At 29.3% G+C, this 24,246-nt stretch overlaps 1 protein-coding gene across 1 annotated transcript; it reads right to left on the bottom strand.

Annotated features, from left to right (window-relative positions):
- Positions 1 to 599: 599 nt before the first annotated feature.
- LOC142230259 (general odorant-binding protein 28a-like) lies at positions 600 to 21,595 on the bottom strand. Its single transcript, XM_075300912.1, has 5 exons — positions 21,498 to 21,595; positions 15,856 to 15,928; positions 15,566 to 15,654; positions 848 to 987; positions 600 to 776 (listed from the first exon to the last, which is right to left on the bottom strand). Exons 1-5 carry the CDS (start codon positions 21,546 to 21,548, stop codon positions 695 to 697), a joined length of 435 nt encoding a protein of 144 aa, XP_075157027.1. The 5' UTR covers positions 21,549 to 21,595; the 3' UTR covers positions 600 to 694.
- Between the last annotated feature and the right edge of the window lie 2,651 nt (positions 21,596 to 24,246).

Raw genomic sequence — 24,246 nt, 5'->3', positions numbered from 1 at the left:
ACCCCCATATTTCAATTCTGGCTCTCTATGTACCGTGCAAAAGTCCATATCGATTCGTACTTATTTGTAGACTTACCTATACATACCTTTTTTGTCTAATATATACCACGTATGGACTAACTCACAATTTAGAAAACGATGTTAGGAAGTTTTAAGATACCACAACCCAAGTAATTCGATTGTGGAGGACATTCTTTCGTAGAAGTTTCTACACAATCCATGGTGGAGGATACATAAGATTCGGCCTGGCCGAACTTACGGCCGTATATACTTGTTTTGAGCTCACTTCTATCTGTGTATACGGCTGAAGATCAATAAGGCAAGATAAATCAATGGTTTATCTGAAGACCTGCTCAAACCCGATAGCCAATTTTCGTCAGGACATTATCCTGGTTTTGGTTTTGAGGGAAAGTTGGCTTAATACTAGTTCCAAATCGTAGTATGAATCTCTTTACAGGTTTTAGAGGAAATTAAGTGCAGCTTATTGAATGAAGCTGCTTGGAATTCATTTGCCAATTGTTTCCCGTTTTTCGAAATATTTTGCCACTACTTCAATTCTCTCTTAATTCTTAAATATTAATAATTAATAAATCAAGAAATTGTTTAATTTAAGATTTATTTCATATATAACAACAATCAGCATATATACATTTTAAATGTTTTCCCAGGAATCTTCTTTCGTTAAACCAATTTTCTATGTCAACTTTGGAATAGAAACTTTACAGTCTTTACATGAGTCGACTATACATAAGAATAAATTTTCGGTATAATCACATCTGAAATTAAAAGATCATAGTGATAAAAATACTAGCTAATAGTATATATGTATGTAACGTAAAACACTTACTTGTTTCCCGGAAATTTTACGCCATCTAAACATTCATTGGTTGCTTTTTCTACAGCAATTGCTATTTCTGGTACACCACCACTTAAAAAACCTGCGCCGATTTTAGCTAACTCTGGTATAACTTTTCCATTATCATCCATCTGCAAAACATAATAGAAGAACATAAAGATTTGAATTAATTCAACACTGAAAGAAATATTTACGTGATATTAAAGATTACGCAACCTAAATTTTTGGAAGCTACCGTGGTGCAATGGTTAGCATGCCCGCCTTGTATACACAAGGTCGATTCCTGCTACGACCGAACACCAAAAAGTTTTTCACCGGTGGATTATCCCACCTCAGTAATGCTGATGACATTTCTGAGGGTTTCAAAGCTTCTCTAAGTGGTTTCACTGCAATGTGAAAGGCCGTTCGGACTCGGCTATAAAAAGGAGGTCCCTTGTCATTGAGCTTAACATGGAATCGGGCAGCCCTCAGTGATAAGAGAGAAGTTCACCACTGTGGTATCACAATGGACTGAATAGTCTAAGTGAGCCTGATACATCGGGCTGCCATCTAACCTAACCTAAATTTTAGGATGCAAAATTTACAAAATATTAAGGACAAATTTCTTTAAAGTAATGAAATTTTATTTAAAATAAAGTTTATAATCTTTGCTTCAAAAACTGTTGTTCATTAAATTTAGGACGCAAATTTACAAAATTCGTTAAAGTCGCATGTCTTTGAAATAAGGCTAAATTTTCTTAAAGTAAATAACACACATTTTTGATTTAAAGAAATTGTCCTTAAATTAACTCAAATATTGAAACTTTAGATTTAAGACAAAAACACTTCAAATATAGGCTAAGACTTATTTTGAGGATTTAGCGTCTTTGGTTTAAAGTTTTTTTTTTTGGAATTAAGAAAACATTTTTTACTTTGAAGTATCCATTATAATTTGGATTTTTATACCCTTCACCACTACTGTGGTACAGGGTATAATAAGTTTGTACATTTGTATGTAACGCCAAGAAGGAGTAATCCTAGACCAACCTTTTAGTATACGGATCGGCTTAGAATTAAATTCTGAGTCGATTTAGCGATGTCCGTCTATCTGTCTGTCTGTCTGTCTGTCTGTTGATGTATTTTTGTGTGCAAAGTACAGCTCGCAGTTTTAGTCCGATTGTCCTAAAATTTGGTATAGTGTCCTGTTTCGGCTCAAAGACGATCCCTATTGATTTTGGTTCAGATTTAGATATAGCTGCCATATATATTTTTCACCGATCTGGTCATAATTGGCGTGTATATCAACCGATCTTCCTCAAATTCCGTACATCCGAATATTTTATGAGTCTCGAAAAACTTGCAAAATATCAGCAAAATCGGTTCAGATTTAGATATAGCTCCCATATATAGCTTTCGCCCGATTTACACTCATTTGCCCACAGAGGCCAATTTTTTGCTCCGATTTAGTTGAAATTTTGCATAGGGAGTAGAATTTGGATATATCTCCCATATATAGCTTTCGCCCGATTTACCCTCATATGACCACAGAGGCCAACTTTTAACTCCGATTTAGTTGAAATTTTGCACAGGGAGTAGAATTAGCATTGTAGCTATGCGTGCCAAATTTGGTTGAAATCGGTTCAGATTTAGATATAGCTCCCATATATATGTTTTTTCTGATTTCGACAAAAATGGTCAAAATACCAACATTTTCCTTGTAAAATCGCCACTGCTTAGTCCAAAAGTTGTAAAAATGACTCTAATTTTCCTAAACTTCCAATACATATATATCGAGCGATAAATCATAAATAAACTTTTTCGAAGTTTCCTTAAAATTGCTTCAGATTTAAACGTTTCCCATATTTTTTTACTAACATTGTGTTCCATCCTAGTGCATTAGCCGACTTAAATTTTGAATCTATAGATTTTGTAGAAGTCTATCAAATTCTTCCAGATCGAGTGATATTTAAATTTATGTATTTGGGACAAACCTTTATATGTATATAGCCCCCAACACATTTGACGGATGTGATATGGTATCGAAAATTTAGATCTACAAAGTGGTGCAGGGTATAATATAGTCGGCCCCGCCCGACTTTAGACTTTCCTTACTGGTTTAAACTGGCATTTGTTTGTACGTGAGTTCCTTTATTAATAAACCGCGAAAAGAAAATGAAAATGTAATAAATGAGATCTGTAACCTAATTTAAATTTTATTGGTCCAAGATTTAAAGCCAGATAGGTCGCTAAAAATTTTCTTTATTTTAAAGAAGCCCCATCTGTAGCTCGGAATCAAAATCCTTAAGGGAAGGTCAAAAACTTTGGATCCAAGTAAAAATTTGTTTCTATATGCGTTTTTTTATAGAGAAAATTATTGTTTATAAGAAAAAATTCCCCTAGTTAAATTTAATGTTTCTCCATATACACTGAAAAAGAAGCATGCCTGGTTCCAAAGATTTTATCTTTACTTTAATAATTTTTGTATTGATTCCGAGCCAAAGAAGCGGAGAATACAAATAAGGATACTTTATGCTATGTTTCAAGTAAAACACATCTTTAAAATAAAGTGTTGAAAAACATGTCCTATTTTTGAACGAGTCTTTTTGCTTTGTAGTCAAGATGCAACAAGACAAAAAATTTAAAGACAATTTCATTAATTTTAAAGAATTTTTCTTAATTATTAAAGTCACATTGACCTTACCCCAAAAAAATTTCTTTCATGTTATGATACCCATTTTTAAGTCAAATCACTTAGTTATAAGGACAATACGACTTCATTGAAAAGTTTATCGACTTTTGGACAAGGAAAAAACTTTATATTAGAGAAATGCGTCTTCTATGCTAAGCAAAATTTGCATTCGTATTTTAAAAACACGAAATCTTTTGCCTCAAGACAATATTGTTTTCAGTGTAGACACTACATCAGATTCTGGATTTATAAGACCGACTTATTTCAGTTTTAGAGGATTTATTTGAGTTTTAGAGGAATCTTAAACATTTTGTCTAAGCGTGCACGAAAATCGTATTAAATACCGTCTATCATATGATTTAAAATCTAAATTCTGTAGATTTGTATCCCCATTACTCGAATGAGTACGATAAGAAAAACTGGAAAATTGTACATCTTGGTTTGGATGATAGTGCGCCTTCCATCACATCTAGAAGTAAAATCGGGAGAACGGTGTATACAGTGTCGGTGATATGTATTGTTAGGGTAGCTTAACGAACAGAGAAATGTTATCGAAATTTTATTTCTATTTAAAATTTTGCCAAAATTTTATTTCTATAGAAAATTTTATTTCTATAGAAAATTTTTCCAAAATGTTATTTCTACAGAAAATTTTGTCAAAATTTTATTTCTATAGAAAATTTTGACACAATTTTATTTCTATAGAAAATTTTGTAAAAATTTCATGTCTATAGAAAATTTTGTCAAAATTGTATTTCTATAGAAAATTTTGTCAATATTTTATTACTTTACAAAATTGTGTCAAGATTTTATTTCTATAGGAAATTTTGTCAAAATTTTATTTCTATACAAAATTTTGTCAAATTTTATTGCTATAGAAAATTTTGTCAAAATTTTATTTTTATAGAATATTTTTCCAAAATGTTATTTCTATAGAAATTCTATTACTATACAAAATTGTGTCAAAATTTTATTTCTATATACAATTTTGACAAAATTTTATTTCTATAGAAAATTTTGATAAAATTTTATTTCTATAGGATATTTTTTCAAAATTTCATGTCTACACGCAGAGAAGGAATATGATCACCTCAAACATGTTTCAAGAGCAAAATGTTATTTTTGTATGGTGACCATGTAACATGTTTGTCACTAAAATGTTATTTTCTCGTCAAATATAACCTGCTTGCCGAAATCAGATACATGATTTCCGAGAAAATAACATGGTTGCGAAAACCATGTTACATGGTCACCACCCAAAAATAACATTTTGCTCTTAAAACATGTTTGAGGTGATCATATTCCTTCTCTGGGTGTATAGAAAATTTTGTCAACATTGTATTTCTATAGAAAATTTTGTCAATATTTTATTTCTATACACAATTTTGACAAAATGAATGAAAAAAGAGGAAGCACGCTCAAAATAAACCCAGCCAACTGCACTGAAATCGATGATTTGACGGTGGCAAAGGAAAAGAGATGTGTTTGTACGAATTTATTTCGGCATAAGCCGGCTATGATGTAAAACCTTTTTTCGCAAGGTTCAAGGGTGGTTCATTGTTGGGTTTCATGAACTGCCTGAATTCATTCTGATAATTGGTTGATAGTTTTGCTGCAACTAGAGGATGCTGATGAGGAATGTGGTAATTCCGAAACGTGCGTCCATCCAACCATCTTGCAGTCTATAGGGCTTTGCCCAAATAAATTTGACAAACACTCTTTTCCTCTGTTGGTTAAGCTACACTTGTAGTTTAGTCAATGCATGGTTTTAAGCTGGAATCAAAAACAACAAAATTTTATTTCTATAGAAAATTTTGTCAAAATATTATTTCTACGGAAAATGTTGTCAACAATTTTATTTCTATAGAAAATTTTGTCTAAATCTTATTTCTATAGAAAATTTTGTCCAAATTTTAATTCCATAGAAAATTTTATCAAAAATTTTATTTCTATATAAAATTTTATCAAAAAAATTATTTCTATATAAAATTTTGTCAAAATTTTATTACCATAGAACATTTTGACAAAATTTTATTTCTATAGAAAATTTTGACAAAATTTAATTTTTATAGAAAATTTATCCAAAATTTCATTTCTATTGAAAATTTTCTAAACATAGTATTTCTATATAAAATTTTCTCAGAATTTATTTCTATAGAAAGTTTTGTCAGCAGTTTATTCCTATCGAAAATTTTGTCTAAATCTTATTTCTATAGAAAATTTTGTCAAAATTTTAATTCCATAGAAAATTTTATCAAAAATTTTATTTCTATATAAAATTTTATCAAAAATTTTATTTCTATAGAAAATTTTGTCAAAATTTTATTACTATAGAAAATTTTGACAAAATTTTATTTCTATAGAAAATTTTGACAAAATTTAATTTTTATAGAAAATTTATCCAAAATTTCATTTCTATTGAAAATTTTGTAAACAGTAGTATTTCTATATAAAATTTTCTCAGAATTTATTTCTATAGATAATTTTTTAAACAGTTTAGTCCTATCGAAAATTCTATTTATATGGATAAATTTGTCAAAATTTTATTTCTATAGAAAATTTTGTCGATATTTTTTTCCGTTATTGTTGTTTTTCCTATAGAAAATTTTGTCAAAATTTTATTTCTATAGACAATTTTCCAAAATTTTATTTCTATCGAAAATGTTGTCAAAAATTTTATATCTATAAAAAAATTTCTCAAAATCTCATTTCTATAGAAAATTTTGTCCAAATTTTATTTCTTTAGAAAATTTTATCAAAAAATTTATTTCTTTAGAAAATTTTTCCAAAGTTGTATTTCTATACACAATTTTGTCAAAATTTTCTATACACAATTTTGACAAAATTTTATTTCCATACACAATTTGTTCAAAATTTCATGTCTATCGAAAATTTTGTCAAAATTTTATTTCTAAGAATTATTTTTCATAGTTTCGGCTATAGGTCGATTAATTAAATTTTCTGTTTTTTGTTTCACTTCAGCCTTGAAAACGGTTTTGACGAAGTCAACCGAAATATTGGAAATAAAAATAAAAGAAAAACATCATATCTATGTTTTTTGATCGACCTATAGCCGAAACTATGAAAAATAATTCTTAAAGATAAATAAAAAGGTCAACGATAATCATCCAGAAAAATTTTATTTCTATATAAAATTTTGTCAAAATTTTATTTCTATGGAAAATTTTATCAAAAATTTTATTTCTATATGACATTTTATCAAAAATTTTATTTCTATAGAAAATTTTGTCAAAATTTTATTTCTATAGAAAATTTTGTGAAAATTTTATTTCTATAGAAAATTTTCTTAAAATTTTATTTCTATAGAAAATTTTGTCTAAATCTTATTTCTATAGAAAATTTTGTCAACATTTCAATTCCAAAGAAAATTTTATCAAAAATTGTATTTCTATATAAAATTTTATCAAAAATTGTATTTCTATAGAAAATTTTGTCAAAATTTTATTACTATAGAAAATTTTGACAAAATTTTATTTCTATAGAAAATTTTGACAAAATTTAATTTTTATAGAAAATTTATCCAAAATTTCATTTCTATTGAAAATTTTCTAAACATAGTATTTCTATATAAAATTTTCTCAGAATTTATTTCTATAGGAAATTTTTTAAACAGTTTAGTCCTATCGAAAATTCTATTTATATGGATAAATTTGTCAAAATTTTATTTCTATAGAAAATTTTGTCGATAGTTTTTTTCCATAAAAAATTTTGTCAAAAACTTATTTCTATAGAAAAAAATTTCCAAAATTTTATTTCTATAGTAAATTTTCTCAACATTTTATTATTTTATTTCTATATAAAATTTTCTCAGCATTTTATTTCTATCAAAAATTTTGCAAAAATCTTATTTCTATAGAAAATTTTGTCCAAATTTTATTTCTATAGAAAATTTTATCAAAAAATTTATTTATATAGAAAATTTTTCTAAAGTTTTATTTCTATACACAATTTTGTCAAAATTTTATTTCTATACACAATTTTGACAAAATTTTATTTCTATACACAATTTTGTCAAAATTTCATGTCTATAGAAAATTTTGTCAAAATTTTATTTCTATATAAAATTTTGTCAAAATTTTATTTCAATGGAAAATGTTATCAACAATTTTATTTCTATAGAAAATTTTGTCAAAATCTTATTTCTATAGAAAATTTTGACAAAATTTTATTTCTATAGAAGATTTTATCAAAAATTTGATTTCTATATAAAATTTTATCAAAAATTTTATTTCTATAGAAAATTTTGACAAAATTTTATTTTTATGGAAAATTTATCCAAAATTTCATTCCTATTGAAATTTTCTAAATATATTATTTCTATATAAAATTTTCTCAGAATTTATTTCTCTAGGAAATTTTTTAAACAGTTTAGTCCTATCGAAAATTCTATTTATATGGATAAATTTGTCAACATTTTATTTCTATAGAAAATTTTGTCGATATTTTTTTTCTATAGTAAATTTTCTCAACATTTTATTTCTATATAAAATTTTCTCAGCATTTTTTTCTATAGTAAATTTTCTCAACATTTTATTTCTATATAAAATTTTCTCAGCATTTTATTTCTATCAAAAATTTTGCAAAAATTTTATTTCTATAGAAAATTTTGCAAAAATTTTATTTCTATAGAAAATTTTGTCAAAACATTATTTGGTTAGAAAATTTTCCCAAAATGTTATTTTTACAGAAAATTTTGTCAAAAAATTTCTTTAGAAAATTTTGCAAAACTTTTATTTCTATAGAAAATTTTATTTCTATGGATAATTTTGTCAAAATTTTATTTCTATAGAAAATTTTGTCAAAATGTTATTACTATAGAAAATTTTGTAAAACTTTTATTTCTATACAAAAATGTTATCTAAATTTCATTTCATATTTGTTATTTTGATCTCAGCTTAGAAACCATTGCGTTGACTATAAGAGTAGCTTAGCCAACAGAGGAAAAGAATGTTTGTCAAATTTATTTGGGCAAAGCCCTTTAGACTGCAAGATGGTTGGATGGACGCACGTTTCGGAATTACCACATTCCTCATTAGCATCCTCTACTTGCAGCAAAACTATCAACCAATTATCAGAACAAATTCTGGTAGTTCACCAAACCCTAAGTGAACCACACTTGAACCTTCCGAAAAAATGTTTATGATAGTCGGCTTTTGCCGAAATAAATCTTTGTACAAACATTTCTCCTTTCCTTTGCCAATTTCAAATCATCGATTTGAGTGCAGTTGGCTGGGTTTATTTTGGCCGTGCTTCCTCTTACTTCATTCGTTTTGTTTTGTTATTGTTGGTTTGTACTTCAACATATTTGCTGCTCTGATCTCAGCTTAAAAACCATTGTGTTGACTAAAGTTAGATTAGGTTAAAGTGGCAGCCCGATTAAATTTCAGGCGCACTTAGACTTTTCAGTTATTTCTAAAGAAAATTTGTCAAAATCTTATTTCTAAAGAATTTTTTTTTTTCAAAATTTTATTTCTGTAAAAAACTTTTGTTAAATTTTTATTTTTATATAATATTTTGTCAAAATTTTATTTCCATAGAACATATACAGCCCGATTAAATTTCAGGCTCACTTAGACTATTCAGTTATTTCTAAAGAAAATTTGTCAAAATCTTATTTCTAAAGTTTTTTTTGTTTCAAAATTTTATATCTGTAAAAAAATTTTCCATAGAACATATTCTCAAAATTTTATTTCGTTGAAGATTTTTTCAAAATTTTATTCCTGTGGAAAATTTTGCCAAAATTTTATTTCTATAGAAAATTATGTCAAAATTTTATTTCAATAGAAAACTTTGTCAAAATTAAGTACTTCTTCTTTGGAGAGGAAAATCAATGGCGAATATTATCGGAAAATAGTCCCAAAGACAGGACATGGATATTCCAACAGTACTTACACTGAAAAAAAAGCATGCCTTTTCCAAAGATTTTGTCTTTACTTTAGCAATTTTGGTATTGATTCCGAGCCAAAGTAACGGAAAATTGCACTCAGCACTTGTCAATCAAGAATGGCTTAAAAAAAAGCTTCTTCGTTTCATTTCTACTGCATACTGGCCACCAATATCTCTGGATCTAAATCCGTTAGACTAATACGCCTGGGGCATTTTGATGAGTAAGGTTAATACAAAAAAATTTCAAAGGTCGAACAAAAGTCGAAAAACTTTTCAATGAAGTCGTTTTATCCTTATAGTTAGCTGATTTAAAATTTGGTATTTTGGCATCAAAGAAACTTTTGTTGAACTAAGGTCATCTTGGCTTTAATAATTTCGAAAAAATATTCATTAACGAAATCGTATGTACATTACTTGCTTTTTTGTATTTTGACTACAAAGAAAACAAGTAAGGAAAGTCCAAAGTCGGGCGGGGCCGACTATATTATACCCTGCACCACTTTGTAGATCTAAATTTTCGATACCATATCACATCCGTCAAATGTGTTGGTTGCTATATATAAAGGTTTGTCCCAAATACATACATTTAAATATCAATCGATCTGGACAGAATTTTATACAAAATCTATAGACTCAAAATTTAAGTCGGCTAATGCACTAGGGTGGAACACAACGTTACTAAAAAAATATGGGAAATATTTAAATCTGAAGCAATTTTAAGGAAACTTTGCAAATTATTTATTTATTTATGATTTATCGCTCGATATATATGTATTAGAAGTTTAGGAAAATTAGAGTCATTTTTACAACTTTTCGACTAAGCAATGGCGATTTTACAAGGAAAATGTTGATATTTTGACCATTTTTGTCGAAATCAGAAAAACATATACATGGGAGCTATATCTAAACCTGAACCGATTTCAACCAAATTTGGCACGCATAGCTACAATGCAAATTCTACTCCCTGTGCAAAAATTCAACTAAATCGTAGTTAAAAATTGGCCTGTGTGGTCATATGAGTGTAAATCGGGCAAAAGCTATATATGGTAGATATATCTAAATCTGAACCGATTTCAACCAAATTTGGTACGCATAGCTACAACGCTAATTCTACTCCCTGTGCAAAATTTCAACTAAATCGGAGCAAAAAATTGGCCTCTGTGGTCATATGAGTGTAAATCGGGCGAAATATATATATGGGAGCTATATCTAAATCTGAACCGATTTCAATCAAATTTGGCACGCATAGATATAATGCTGATTCTACTCTCTGTGCAAAATTTCAATCAAATCGGAGTAAAAGATTGGCCACTATGGTCATATGAGTGTAAATCGGACGAACGATATATATCGGAGCTATATCTAAATCTGAACCGATTTCTATAAAATTTGGCACACTTGACTACACTACTAATTGTACTCCTAGTGCAAAATTTCAACCGAATTGGTTGAATGACTTTTTATGTAGTTATATATTCTTTTAATGTATTAATAATATTAATTTAATGAATACAAATCAATATTTTCATAATATCTCAGAGTACAATCAAAATGCAAGTCGAGTTAATTACAAATCTTTAAGTATCTTATCGATTAATGTTAGAAGTATCTCAGCTATTGTTAAATTTAATGTGTTCAAATCAATGATTGCTTCGTTTTCGACTATTCCCGACATCATTTCTGTACAGGAAACTTGGTTTCGTGAGGAACTTTTGGAAATTTACAACATACCCGGTTATACGGCGGTTCACTGTTGTCGTCATGACGGTTTTGGGGGAACCTCTTTATACATCAATGATAAATTTAAATTTTCAGTTGAATTTTGTATGAGTTCTAACTTTTTGGATGTAGTGGGAGTCTCTTTTAGGAATATTTGGATAGGATCAAGGCCTTTGAAAATTATTTCATACTACCGTTCCCAGAAATGTCTAGAATCAAGTTTTATTTCCAGTCTTGAGGAATTGTTGCACAATAGTGGCAATTGCATGATTTTTATTGTTGGTGATTCTAATATTGATCAGTATAAAACTGAGGACTTTAGTGAGCTTCGAAGAACACTTTTGAATTATGATTGCCACAGTTGCCATAACCTAATAACTCGTCCAAGTTCATCTACCTCTATAGATCACATTTTTAGCAATGCATATGATTTGATCACTGTAGGATCTATCGAGTGTAGTTTTTCGGATCACAATATGTTGTTTTGTAGGATTAAAACAGTTCATGAGCCACGGCGATTTGTTGAGAAATCCAAATTTGTGTGTGATATATCCAAGGTCAAACGGTGTTTAGAGAGTAATATGGAAAATTTGAACTTGTGCGATGGGACTAACTACACGCAGAGTTTCCTTGACATATTGACTACTTCTGTGAACAGTGCGACATATGAAATCAAGCATAAAAAGTTATTGAAATTTGAATTGATGCCCTGGGAAAATTTGAATCTTCAAAATTTAATATTATTTAAAGAGAGTTTGCTGGCTAGGAGAAGAAAATATAGAACGGATGAGAATGCAAAGCAACTGAAGCTAGTGAGCAGGATTATAAAAAAAGCGATGCGAATTTGTAGAGAGAATTACTTTTATGATAATTTGTCAAGAGTTGGTGGGGATGTAACGAAAACATGGCGATTCGTTAATAAAGTTCTAGGTAGGAGGAACAAGAGTACTATACCTGACTTTGTCCATGATGGCCAGTCAGTGAATAACAACAGGGCGAAAGCTAATCTTTTAAACGATTTCTTCTTAAATTCTGTAGAGGATCTGAGAGGGGCAATAGAAACTATTCCTGGTGATGATTGTAATAATCTCAGGACGATGTGCCGCACTGTGAGCAGATTTGTGCTAGATCGTGTCGAGGTTCAGGAAATTGATGAAGTTGTGAGGAATTTGAAGCGGAACACTTCTGCAGGATTTGATGGAATTTCGGCAGACATTTTGGTTGAATGCCGGTGGTTGTTGGCCCCATCCTTAGTGTCAATCTTTAACAATATTGTAGATAGCAGCAGCTACCCGGATTGTTTAAAAATAAGCAAAGTTACACCGATTCCAAAAGTGCCAAATTCTACGCAACTTCATCAATTTCGACCTATATCTGTGTTGCCAGTAGTGGATCTTGTTGTCGAGAAATTGATTCAAGCCAGGATAATGAAATATCTTGAGGAAAACGATATCATTTATAAATATCAGTTTGGTTTTAGGAGAGGTTGCGGGACAGATGAAGCAGTGCTAAATGTGTTGAATTATATATACTGTAATATAGATCATGGTTATAGAGGTGTAGGTGCCCTATTTTTAGATTTGACAAAAGCCTTCGATATTGTAGATCATCACGTACTTCTTCGGAAGTTGTCATATTATGGTATTCGAGGTAATGAATTACAATTGTTTAGAAGTTTTTTGACAAATCGGAGGCAGTATGTGGTAGTATCTGGAGAGGAAAGTAATGTATCAGTCGTAAGGCATGGAATTCCGCAGGGAAGTTGCTTAGGTCCACTACTTTTCCTTATCTATATAAATGATTTATCCAATCTGGGGTTAGATGGCCGGATGTATATGTTTGCAGATGATATATGTCTGCTTTACCCTTATAGAAACGACGTGACATTAAAAAACGCTATGGAAAGGGATATGGCCTTGGTCCTTGAATATACGAGGTTAAATAAGTTAGTATTAAGTTCGTCGAAGACGAAATTGGTGCGTTTTAGACCGACTTCGAACCAAGCTGTTAGTGAGTTTTCAATATCCATCAATGGTGTTGTAGTTAACGAAGTCAAGGAAGTGAAATATTTAGGTATATTACTTCAGCATAATTTATCTTGGGACTCTCATATATCTAGTCTGAAGAACAAAGTAGCTCCAGCGTTAGGAATTCTTTTTAAGATGAGGTACCTTTTGGACTCCAAAACTAAGATGATGCTATATCAGTCATTGGTGCAGAGTCATCTTGGTTATTTGGCTGTCATTTTTGGATGGAAGAGTACCTCAGCTCTACGTTCCTTACAACGCATTCAGAATAAAGCCCTCAAGGCCGTCTTTAACTTGCCCATGAGGTTTTCAACGATACCACTATACGCGGAAATTTCTAAAAATATTTTGCCTGTACATGGTTTGTATAGATATCAGATGTTGCTATATATTTATAAGACTGAGAAAAATATCGGCTATTCTACGTTGAAATTTTCCAGGAATCAATCTGCTTTTAACACTAGAAACAGAACATCTTTAAGGGTAGTGAGGTGTAGATTGGAAATTACCAAACAGAGAATTGAGTTCATTGGTACTTCCCTATTTAATGCATTACCCCATGATGTGAAGCATGCATCTAATATATCGCTGTTTAAGACCAAACTTAAGAAATATTTGCTTGAAAATGTTGAGATACTTCTAGCTTAAATTACATTCAAAATTTATGGTTTATGGTATGGATAAATTTTTGTAATTTCTTTTTATTATTTTTTTTCTCTTTCTTTTTGATTTTTTAATTTCGTACTTATATTTTTAAAATTATAGTATATTAAAAACATTTATCTTTGTCACATATTTGCCAACTTGCCTCAAAAATGCCTTAAGGCGCTGAGGCCTTAACATAATTGTAAAGTTTTTAATAGAATAACAAATAATAAAAAAAAAAAATAAAAAAAAAAAAAAAAAAAAAAACTCTGACTTCTGGGACCATATTAGTCCATATCGGGCGAACGATGCATATGGGAGCTATATCTAAATCTGAACCGATTTCTATAAAATTTGGCACACTTGACTATAGTACTAATTGTTCTTCTTGTGCAAAATTTTAAGCAAATTAGGGTAAAACTCTGGCTTCTGGGGCCATATAAGTCCATATCGGGCGAAATATATATATATGGGAGCTATATCTAAATCTGAACCGATTTCTTCCAAAATCAATAGGTTTCTATTCTGTGCTGAAACTCATACTTGTGCCAAATTTGAAGTCGATTGGACTAAAATTGCGACCTAGACTTTGATCACAAAAATGTGTTCACGGACAGACGGACATGCACACAAAAAATTTTTTCTCTGATTCAATCACCAAATTAATTGATCCAATTAATTTTTTAATTGAAATGTCTTCAATCACGAAAATGATAGTATCAATCACAGTTTTAATTGGGCATAGAAAAAATTCTTGATTAAAAAATTAGTTGATTTTTTCAGGAAAATTCAATTAATTTTTTAATTGATTCAATTAAAAATTTAATTGATGTTGATTGCAAAACGCAATTAATTTATTAAGGTAACTATTTTTAAAAAGGTAACTATTTTTAATTACTTAGTTAGATTGTCTTAGAGTTTTTATTTGGATTAACAAATGATTGTTTAAAATACATTTTTAATTAAAAAAGTAAAAAAAAAATCAGCACTTTTTTTAACTGAATTAGTCTTCCGAATTTGATTAAAAAGTTAATTGTATCAATTAATTTTTTAATTAAACATTTTAGAAATTTCAATCATTGACTTAATTAACTTAATGCTTCTATCATGATTAAAAAGTTAATTGTATCAATTAATTTATTAATTGAAAAAATTTTCAACTTCAATTAACTTTTTAATTGGAAATATTTTGGTGATATTTTTTTCTGTGTGGCTATATCGACTCAGGAGCCCATCCTGAGCATTTTTGCCAAAGACACCATGTGTCTATCTCGTCTCCTTCTGGGTGTTGCAAACATATGCACTAGCTTATAATACCCTGTTCCACAGTGTGGCGCAGGGTATAAAAAGCGTTAAGAAGTAGTAGATGTTTTTCAATACTTTAATTTAAGACTTTTTTACTTGAAATGTAGGATAATTTATACTTGAAGTCGAGTCGGAATTTACAGTAGTACAATTGTTGTTAACGATTTTAATGAAAAAATAATGGACAGTTCCCTCTAATTTTTTCACAAAGAATTCTCTTTTCTGACAAACAAAATGTAGGAGAAACAAACTTTGTTTTGAGGCTATAATTTTTTGAAGCTAAGAAAAGGGTTATAAACTATAGTTGCAACTCATTTCATAAATTTTACTCTTAAGGAAAATATTTTATAATAATAAAAAGAAATTTCCAATGTCGAAAATTTCATTACGGATGAAAATATTTTTTCTTTGGGTGTAAAAAAAATAAAATTTACTTACAAATTCACATTCAGTCAACATGCAGGCTCTGAAGCATTTTCCTTTATCATTTCGAGCCTTTTTCCTAGCTAATAAATCAATAATATCAACTGTAAAGAGAAAAAAAATATACCATATATTAAACAGGAAAAAATTCATAAATGTAATGAACATTTTTCAAATCTTCATAATATTAATGAAAATGTTCATTATTAATGGAAATATTTCGTGATATTGAGAAAAATATCCTTTTTTGTTAATTGTATAGAAATTTAGTTTGTAAATTATTGCGATTTTCTAAGTTTACTTACTTTCACTTGCACCTTCTCTTGTTAAACAAGTTTGAGTGACTTTGGGAAGATCCGTTATTTGACATATGGAGGCCTTAAGTAGAAACCAAAATGAAAGAAATACAAAAAAGTTATTATTCAATATTTTATAAGAAAATTTTAAAAATTTAAATACAATTGTTAATTTGTTAAATGGATATAGGGAGATTTATCCAAATCTGTACCGATATGACTGATATTTTCAAGTCCAAGAAGTATTGCTAGGTATTACCTTATGCTAAATTTGAAAAAAAATTTCGTTAACTTTGTGATACATGGGAATAAAATCTAAATCCTACACAGAAAAAAAGTTCACGAATTATTTTCCAATTAAAGCCTTAGTTAAATTAAAAATTTAATAGATTCAACAAATCTTTTAATTGAAACAAAAATCAATCACAAAAATTAATAGATTAATTAATAATTAAGAAATTAATTTTTTAATTGGATCAATTAATTTTTTGATTGACTTTCAATAAAATTTTTAATTGATACTATCGTTTCTGTGATTGAAGACATTCCATTTAAAAATTAATTGGATCAATTAATTTCGTGATTGGAGAAAAAAAATATATATTTTTTTTAAATATATCGATTTCCGACTATATAAAGTATATAAAATATTCTTGATCAGGAAGAAATTCTAAGACGATGATAAGCATGTTCGTCTATCCGTCTGGCCGTCTGTCTGTCTGTCTGTTGTAATCACGCTACAGTTTTCAATAATGGCGCTGTCATCCTGAAATTTGGCATATATTCGACTTTTGCCTGCACGCAGGACAAGTTATAGTGGGCTATATCGGTCCAGGTTTTGATATAGCTACAATATAAACCGATCCGATTTGGGTTATTGGGCTTCTAGAAACCGCAGTTTTTATTCAATTTGCCTGAAATTTGAAATCTGGAGGTATTTTAGGATCACAAATAGTTGTATTGAAAATGGTGTGTATAGGTGCATGTTTTCGTATAGCCCCCGATCTCCCGATTTTATTTCCTGGGCTTCTAGTAACCGTAGTTTTCATCCGATTTTTCTGAAATTAGAAATCTGGAGGTATTTTAGGATAACAAATAGGTGTATCGAAAATGGTTGGTATCGGTCCATGTTTTGGTATGGCCCCCATATAGACCGATCTCCCGATTTTATTTCTAGGGCTTCTAGAAACCGTAGTTTTTATCCGATTTGCCTGAAATTGGAAATCTAGAGCTATTTTAGGATCAGAAATGTTTTGGTATGGCCCCATAAAGACCGATCTCCCGATTTTATTTCCTGGGCTTCTAGAAACCGTAGTTTTTATCCGATTTACCTGAAATTGGAAATCTAGAAGTATTTTAGGACCGTATATAGGTGTATCGAAAATGGTTGGTATCGGTCCATGTTTTGGTATATCCCCCATATAGCCCGGTCTCCTGATTTGACTTCTTGGGCTTCTAGAAACCGTAGTTTTTATTCGATTTGTCTGAAATTAGAAATCTAGAAGTATTTTAGGACCGCCAATAGGTGTGTTGAAAATGGTGTGTATCGGTCCATGATTTGACTTCTTGTAGACACCGCAATTTTTATTCGATTTGTCTGAAATTGAAAATCTAAAAGTATTTTAGGACCGCAAATAGGTGTATCGAAAATGGTTGGTATCGGTCCATGTTTTGGTATAGCCCCTATATAGCCCGGTCTCCTGATTTGATTTCTTGGGCTTCTAGAAACCGTAGTTTTTATTCGATTTGTCTGAAATTGGAAATCCTGAGGTGTTTTGGGTCCATAAAATGGTGTGTATCGGTCTAACGTTTAGTTTAGCCTCCGTATAGCCCTACCTCCCGATTTGACTTCTTGAGCGTCTAACCATCCGAACCTTTATCCGATATGCCTGAAATTCAAAATCTAGAGGTGTTTTGGGTTCATAAATAAGTGTGTCGAATATGGTGGGTGTCGGTCCACCCTATAACCCGATCTCTCGATTTGACTTCTTAGGTTTCTAGACACCGCAAATTTTATACCCTTCACCATAGGATGGGGGTGTATTAACTTTGTCATTCCGTTTGTAACACATCGAAATATAGCTCTAAGACTCCATAAAGTATATATATTCTGGGTCGTGGTAAAATTCTGAGTCGATGTGAGCTTGTCCGTCCGCCCGTCTGTTAAAATCATGCTAACTTCCGAACGAAACAAGCTATCGTCTTGAAACTTGACACAAGTAGTTGTTATTGATGTAGGTCGGATGGTATTGCAAATGGACCATATCGGTCCACTTTTACGTATAGCCCCCATATAAACGGATCCCCAGATTTGGCTTGCGAATCCTCTAAGAGAAACTAATTTCGTCCGATCCGGCTGAAATTTGGTACATGGTGTTAGTATATCGTCTCTAATAACCATGCAAAAATTGGTCCACATCGGTCAATAATTATATATAGCCCCCATATAAACCGATCCCCCGATTTGGCTTTCGGAGCCTCTAAGAGAAGCAAATTTCATCCGATCCGGCTGAAATCTGGTACATGGTGTTAGTATATGGTCTCCAATGACCATGCAAAAATTGGTCCTCATTGGTGCATAATTATATATAGCCCCCATATAAACCAATCACCAGATTTGACCTCCGGAACTTCTTGAAAGACCAAAATTCTTCTGATTCAGTTGATATTTGGTACGTGGTGTTAATATATGGCCTCAAACACCAATGAACGAATTGGTCGAAATCGGTCCATAATTATATATAGCCCCCATATAAACCGATCCCCAGATTTGATCTCCGGAGCCCCTTGGAAGAGCAAAATTCATCCGATTCGATTGAAATTTGGTACGTGATGTAAGTATATGGTCTCTAACAACCATGCAACATGTAGACCGATCTCCAGATTTGACCTCTTATCCCAATTTTTATGCAATTTGCCTGCAACTCAAAATCAAGAGGTATTTTGGGTCCACACATAAGTAAGCCGAATATGGGGAGTATCGATCGATTTTGATATACCTCCATATAGACCGATCTCCTGATTTGGCTAGAGACCGCAATTTGTATTCGATTTGCCTGAAATTCAAAATATGGAGGTAATTTTGGTCCGTGTAGCGAATATGGTGTGCATCGGTTCACGTTTTGATATAGCTCCCGAATTCCATGTTGGTATATATGTTTGCTTGGCAGAGTATCTGTCATCAAATAACCTGACGAAGAGTTTTCTACGGAAACAATTATATTTGTATACCCTCCACCATAGGATGGGGATATATTAACTTTGTCATTCCGTTTGTAACACATCGAAATATTGCTCTAAGACCCCATAAAGTATATATATTCTGGGTCGTGGTGAAATCCTGAGTCGATCTGAGCATGCCCGTCCGTCTGTTGAAATCACGCTAACTTCCGAACGAAACAAGCTAACGACTTGAAACTTGGCACAAGTAGTTGTTATTGATGTAGGTCGGATGGCATTTCAAATGGGCTATATCGGTCCACTTTTACGTATAGCCCCCATATAAACGGACCCCCAATTATGGCTTGCGATTGCTCTAAGAGAAGCAAATTTCATCCGATCCGGCTGAACATGGTGTTGGTATATGTTCTCTAATGACCATGCAAAAATTGGTCCACATCGGCCCATAATTATATATAGCCCCCATATAAACCGATCCCCGGAACCTCTTAGAGGAGCAAAATTCATTCGATCCGATTGAAATTTGGTACGTGGTGTTAGAATGTGGTCTCTAACAAACACGCAAGAATTGGTCCATAATTATATAGCCCCCATATAAACCGTTCCCCAGATTTGATCTCCAGAGCCTCTTGGAGGAGCAAAATTCATCCGATCCGATTGAAATTTGCAACGTGGTGTTAGTATAAGACCGATAATAATCATGCCAAAATTGGTTCATATCGGTCTATAGTTATATATAGCCGATCCCCAATCACACAAAAATTGGTCCATATCGGTTCATAATCATGGTTGCCACTCGAGCCAAAAATAATCTACCAACATTTTATTTTTATAGAAAACATTGTCAAAATGTTATTTCTATAGAAAATGTTGTCAAAATTTTATTTCTATAGAAAATTTTGTCAAAATTTTATTTCTATAGAAAATTTTGTCAAAATTTTATTTCTATAGAAAATTTTGTCAAAATTTTATTTCTATAGAAAATTTTGTCAAAATTTTATTTCTATAGAAAATTTTTTCCAAATTTTATTTCTATAGAAAATTTTTTACAAATTTTACTTCTATAGAAAATGTTGTCAAAATTTTATTTTGTCAAAATTTTATTTCTATAGAAACTTTAATTATATACGTATTTAATCGGCCTTTTTTTAGTTTAATATATACCACGTATGGACTATGTGGTATATATTACGGTGTTAGGAAGTTTTAAGATACCTTACCATCGGCAAGTGTTACCGCAACCCAAGTAATTCGATTGTGGATGACAGTCTTCAGTAGACGTTTCTACGCAATCCATGGTGGAGGGTACATAAGCTTCGGCCTGGCCGAACTTACGGCCGTATATACTTGTTTTCATTCGGCCTGGCCGAACTTAATTCCGTATATACTTGTTTTTCTGATTGAATTGTTTTCTGATTCAACCAACAGGACTCTATAGTACTCAGCTCGCGTCATGGCGAGGCTCAATAGTTTCCTCGCTTTATTTCTACCACATAATAATGACCAGCAAAATCTCCAGATCTAAATCGGTAGGAATTTTGCGTCTAGAGCATATTGATGTGTTTGAGTCGAGCACAAGATTGCCACATTATATCGAGAGTGATCCAATTTTGAAATTGTAGGTTAATTTTAGTCACGCGAACTCAAGAACATTTTTTAGACGTAATTATGTTTTTTCACTTGTTAAAGAAAATTTCGAAGTTTAAAGAAAAAAATTGGAATTGAAAATTCCAAAAAATTCTTCAATGCTATATGAAGTTCATGATGGGTACGTTATTAGTTTGCAAAATTTAATGAATTCTGAACTTTTTTGTAGGATACACGAATTTAGTAAATCTTTATGCTTCATTTGTGTATAATTGTTCCACCTCATTGGGTTCGTTTAACTTACGTACACAAAAGACATAATAACTCCATGAACTAAAATAGAATTAAATTGACTTTAATGCCATATACCCACAAAAAAAAATTTTCTGATTCAATCACTAAATTAATTGATCCAATTAATGTTTAATTGAAATGTCTTCAATCACAGAAATGATAGTATCAATTAAAAAATTAATTGAAGGTCAATTAAAAAATTAAACAATTAATTGCAATTAAAAAATTTGTTGATTCAATTAAATTTTTAATTGAATATTTTTTAAAATTCAATTAAAATTTTAACTGGAAAATTTTTCGTGAAATTTTTTTCTGTGTAGGGTTCACTTTTTATTTTGAGTGTACTCCCAATATTAGCAGAGATTTTTCTATATGTGTATATAATCCTTGATGCCAGATTTAATTTTTTTAGTGTAGATTTCAATGTTTTAAATTTCAAATTTCTTAACTATTTTCAATTTTGATAATTGCGATTTGTCCATTTTTTTCTTTCTTTCTTTGTTTTGAAGTATCACGTTTTAATTTCTTTCAATTTTTTTGTTTTAAACATTAGTTTCTTAGTTATTGCATATTCCTATTTAAGCACAAACCTCGGAATAGCCCAAAACAGCCACAATTAATAAAATAATACAAATTTTCATTTTTAAAGAATTAACCGTAAACGGGTCTATTAAGCTTCAAAAGCTACTTCGTTTCTACTAGTGGCGCGTTAAAAATTGTGCTCTTTTATAAAAACAAATTGTCACCTAAAATAATATGAAGATAGTTTAATTTAGATAAATTGTTGTTGTTGTTTTTTTTTCGAACAGATACATTTCATTAAAATGACAAATAAAAATGCAAAGTCATTTTATTTCGGTACAGAAGCTGCATTTAAATTATCTGCATTATCTAGACAAAAATCGAATTTCTATTAGTTATTGCTAAATGAATATTAAAAATCAATTAAATCAACAATTTTAAAGAAGTTAATTTAAATATGATGCACTCAAGAAAAAATGTGTATCATTCAGGGCACTAAAACCAATTTAACTCTATTTTAGTTCATGCACACACAGAAAATTTCATAAAAACTCAGCCTACGAAAAATTTTCATTGATATAACGAAACATTTTCATTAATACAATGAAAATATTCGTTAATAGTAAGAAACGTTACGTTAATTAATAGAAAATTCGTTATAATAACGAAACATTTCGTTGTAGTAACGAATTTGTTTTGTTGCCTGACTTAACTTGTTCTATTAGTGTGGTATACATGCTACTACACAGAAAAAAATATCACCAAAATATTTCCAATTAAATAGTTAATTGAAGTTGAAATTTTTTTCAATTAATAAATTAATTGGTACAATTAACTTTTTAATCAAGATAGAAACATAAAGTTAATTAAGTCAATGATTGAAAATTTTAAAATTTTTAATTAAAAAGTTAATTGATACAATTAACTTTTAATCAAATTCGGAAGACTAAGACAGTTAAAAAAGTGATGAACATTTTTTTTTTAAATTTTTAATTATTTTTTTTTTCAAACAATAAATTTTTAATCCAAATAAAAATTCTAAGCCAATTCAGAATGTAATTGAAAACAGTTACCTTTTTTTAATTAATAAATTAATTGAGTTTTGCAATCAACATCAATTAAATTTTTAATTGAATCAATTAAAAAATTAATTGAAATATGGTAATGAAATCAATTAATTTTTTAATCAAGAATTTTTTCTATGCCCAATTAAAACTGTGATTGATACTATCATTTTCGTGATTGAAGACTTTTCAATTAAAAAATTAATTGGATCAATTAATTTCGTGATTGAATCAGAAAAAAATTTTTTTGTGTGTACTTTCCCTTTTTCAGCAAACAAAAACTGCTGTTTTTGCATTTTTGTGAGTGTATACTTTAGTTAAACTTCAATATGAGAAGTTTCCTTGAATTCAATAATTTTTTGCTTAGGCTAGATACAACTAAAAAACGAAGAATATATTATACACAAATGAAGTAAAAACATGTGTTTATAAATTTTTAAATTTAAAATTTTTCTATCGAAAATTTTGTCAACATTTTATATCCATAGAAAATTTTGTCAACATTTTATTTCTATAGAAAATGTTGTCAAAATTGTATTATGGAAAATTTTTTTCCATAGAAAGTTTTGTCAATATTTTATTTCTATAGAAAATTTTCTCAAAATTTTTTTTTTCCATAGAAAATATTGTCAAAATTTTATTTCCATACAAAATTTTGTCCAAATTTTATTTCTGTAGAAAATTTTGTCCAAATTTTATTTCTGTAGAAAATTTGCTCAAAATTTTATTTCCATAGAAAATATTGTCAAAATTTTATTTCAATCGTAAATTTTGTCCAAATTTTATTTCCATATAAAATTTTGTCAAAATTTAATTTCTATAGAAAATTTTATATCTATAGGAAATTTTGTTAGAAATGTCATTTCTATAGACAATTTTATCAAAATTTTATTTCCATAGAAAATTTTGTCAAAGTTTTATTTCCATAGAAAATTTGGTTAAAATTTTACTTCCATAATTTCTTAAAATGTTCTTAAAATTTTATTTCTATAGGAAATTTTGTTAGAAATGGCATAGAGAATAGTGTCAAAATTTTATTTCCGTAGAAAATTTTATCAAAATTTTAATTCTATAGAAAATTTTGTCAAAATTTTAATTCTATAGAAAATTTTGTCAAAATTTTATTGACATAGAAAATTTTGTCAAAATTTTATAAACATAGAAAATTTTGTCAAAATTTTATAAACATAGAAAATTGTGTCAACATTCTACTTCCATAGAAAATTTGGTTAAAATTTTATTTCTATAGAAAATTTTGTCAAAATTTTAATTCTATAGAAAATTTTGTCAAAATTTAATTTCTATAGAAAATATTGTCAAAATTTTGTTTCTATAAAAAATTTTATTAGAAATGTTATTTCTGTAGACAATTTTATCAAAATTTTATTTCCCCAGATAATTTTATCAAAATTTTATTTCCATAGAAAATTTTGTCAAAATTTTACTTTCATAAAAAATTTTGTTAAAATTGTATTTTCATAGAAAAATATGTCAAAATTTTATTTCCATAGAAAATTTTGTGAAAATTTTATTTCTATAGGTTTTGTTAGAAATGTCATAGAATTTTTTTTTTTTATTTCCAAAGAAAATTTGGTCAAAATTGTATTTCCATAGAAAATTTTGTCAAAATTAAATTTCTACAGAAAATGTTCTAAAAATTTTATTTCTATAGGAAATTTTGTTAGAAATATCATAGAAATTTTTTTTATTTCCATAGAAAATTTGGTCAAAATTGTATTTCCATAGAAAATTT

Source organism: Haematobia irritans, chromosome 3, assembly GCF_050003625.1.
Source record: "Haematobia irritans isolate KBUSLIRL chromosome 3, ASM5000362v1, whole genome shotgun sequence".
NCBI lineage: Eukaryota > Metazoa > Arthropoda > Insecta > Diptera > Muscidae > Haematobia > Haematobia irritans.
Note: the sequence above shows the minus strand (reverse complement) of the source record. Positions and strands in the feature narration are given on the sequence as shown.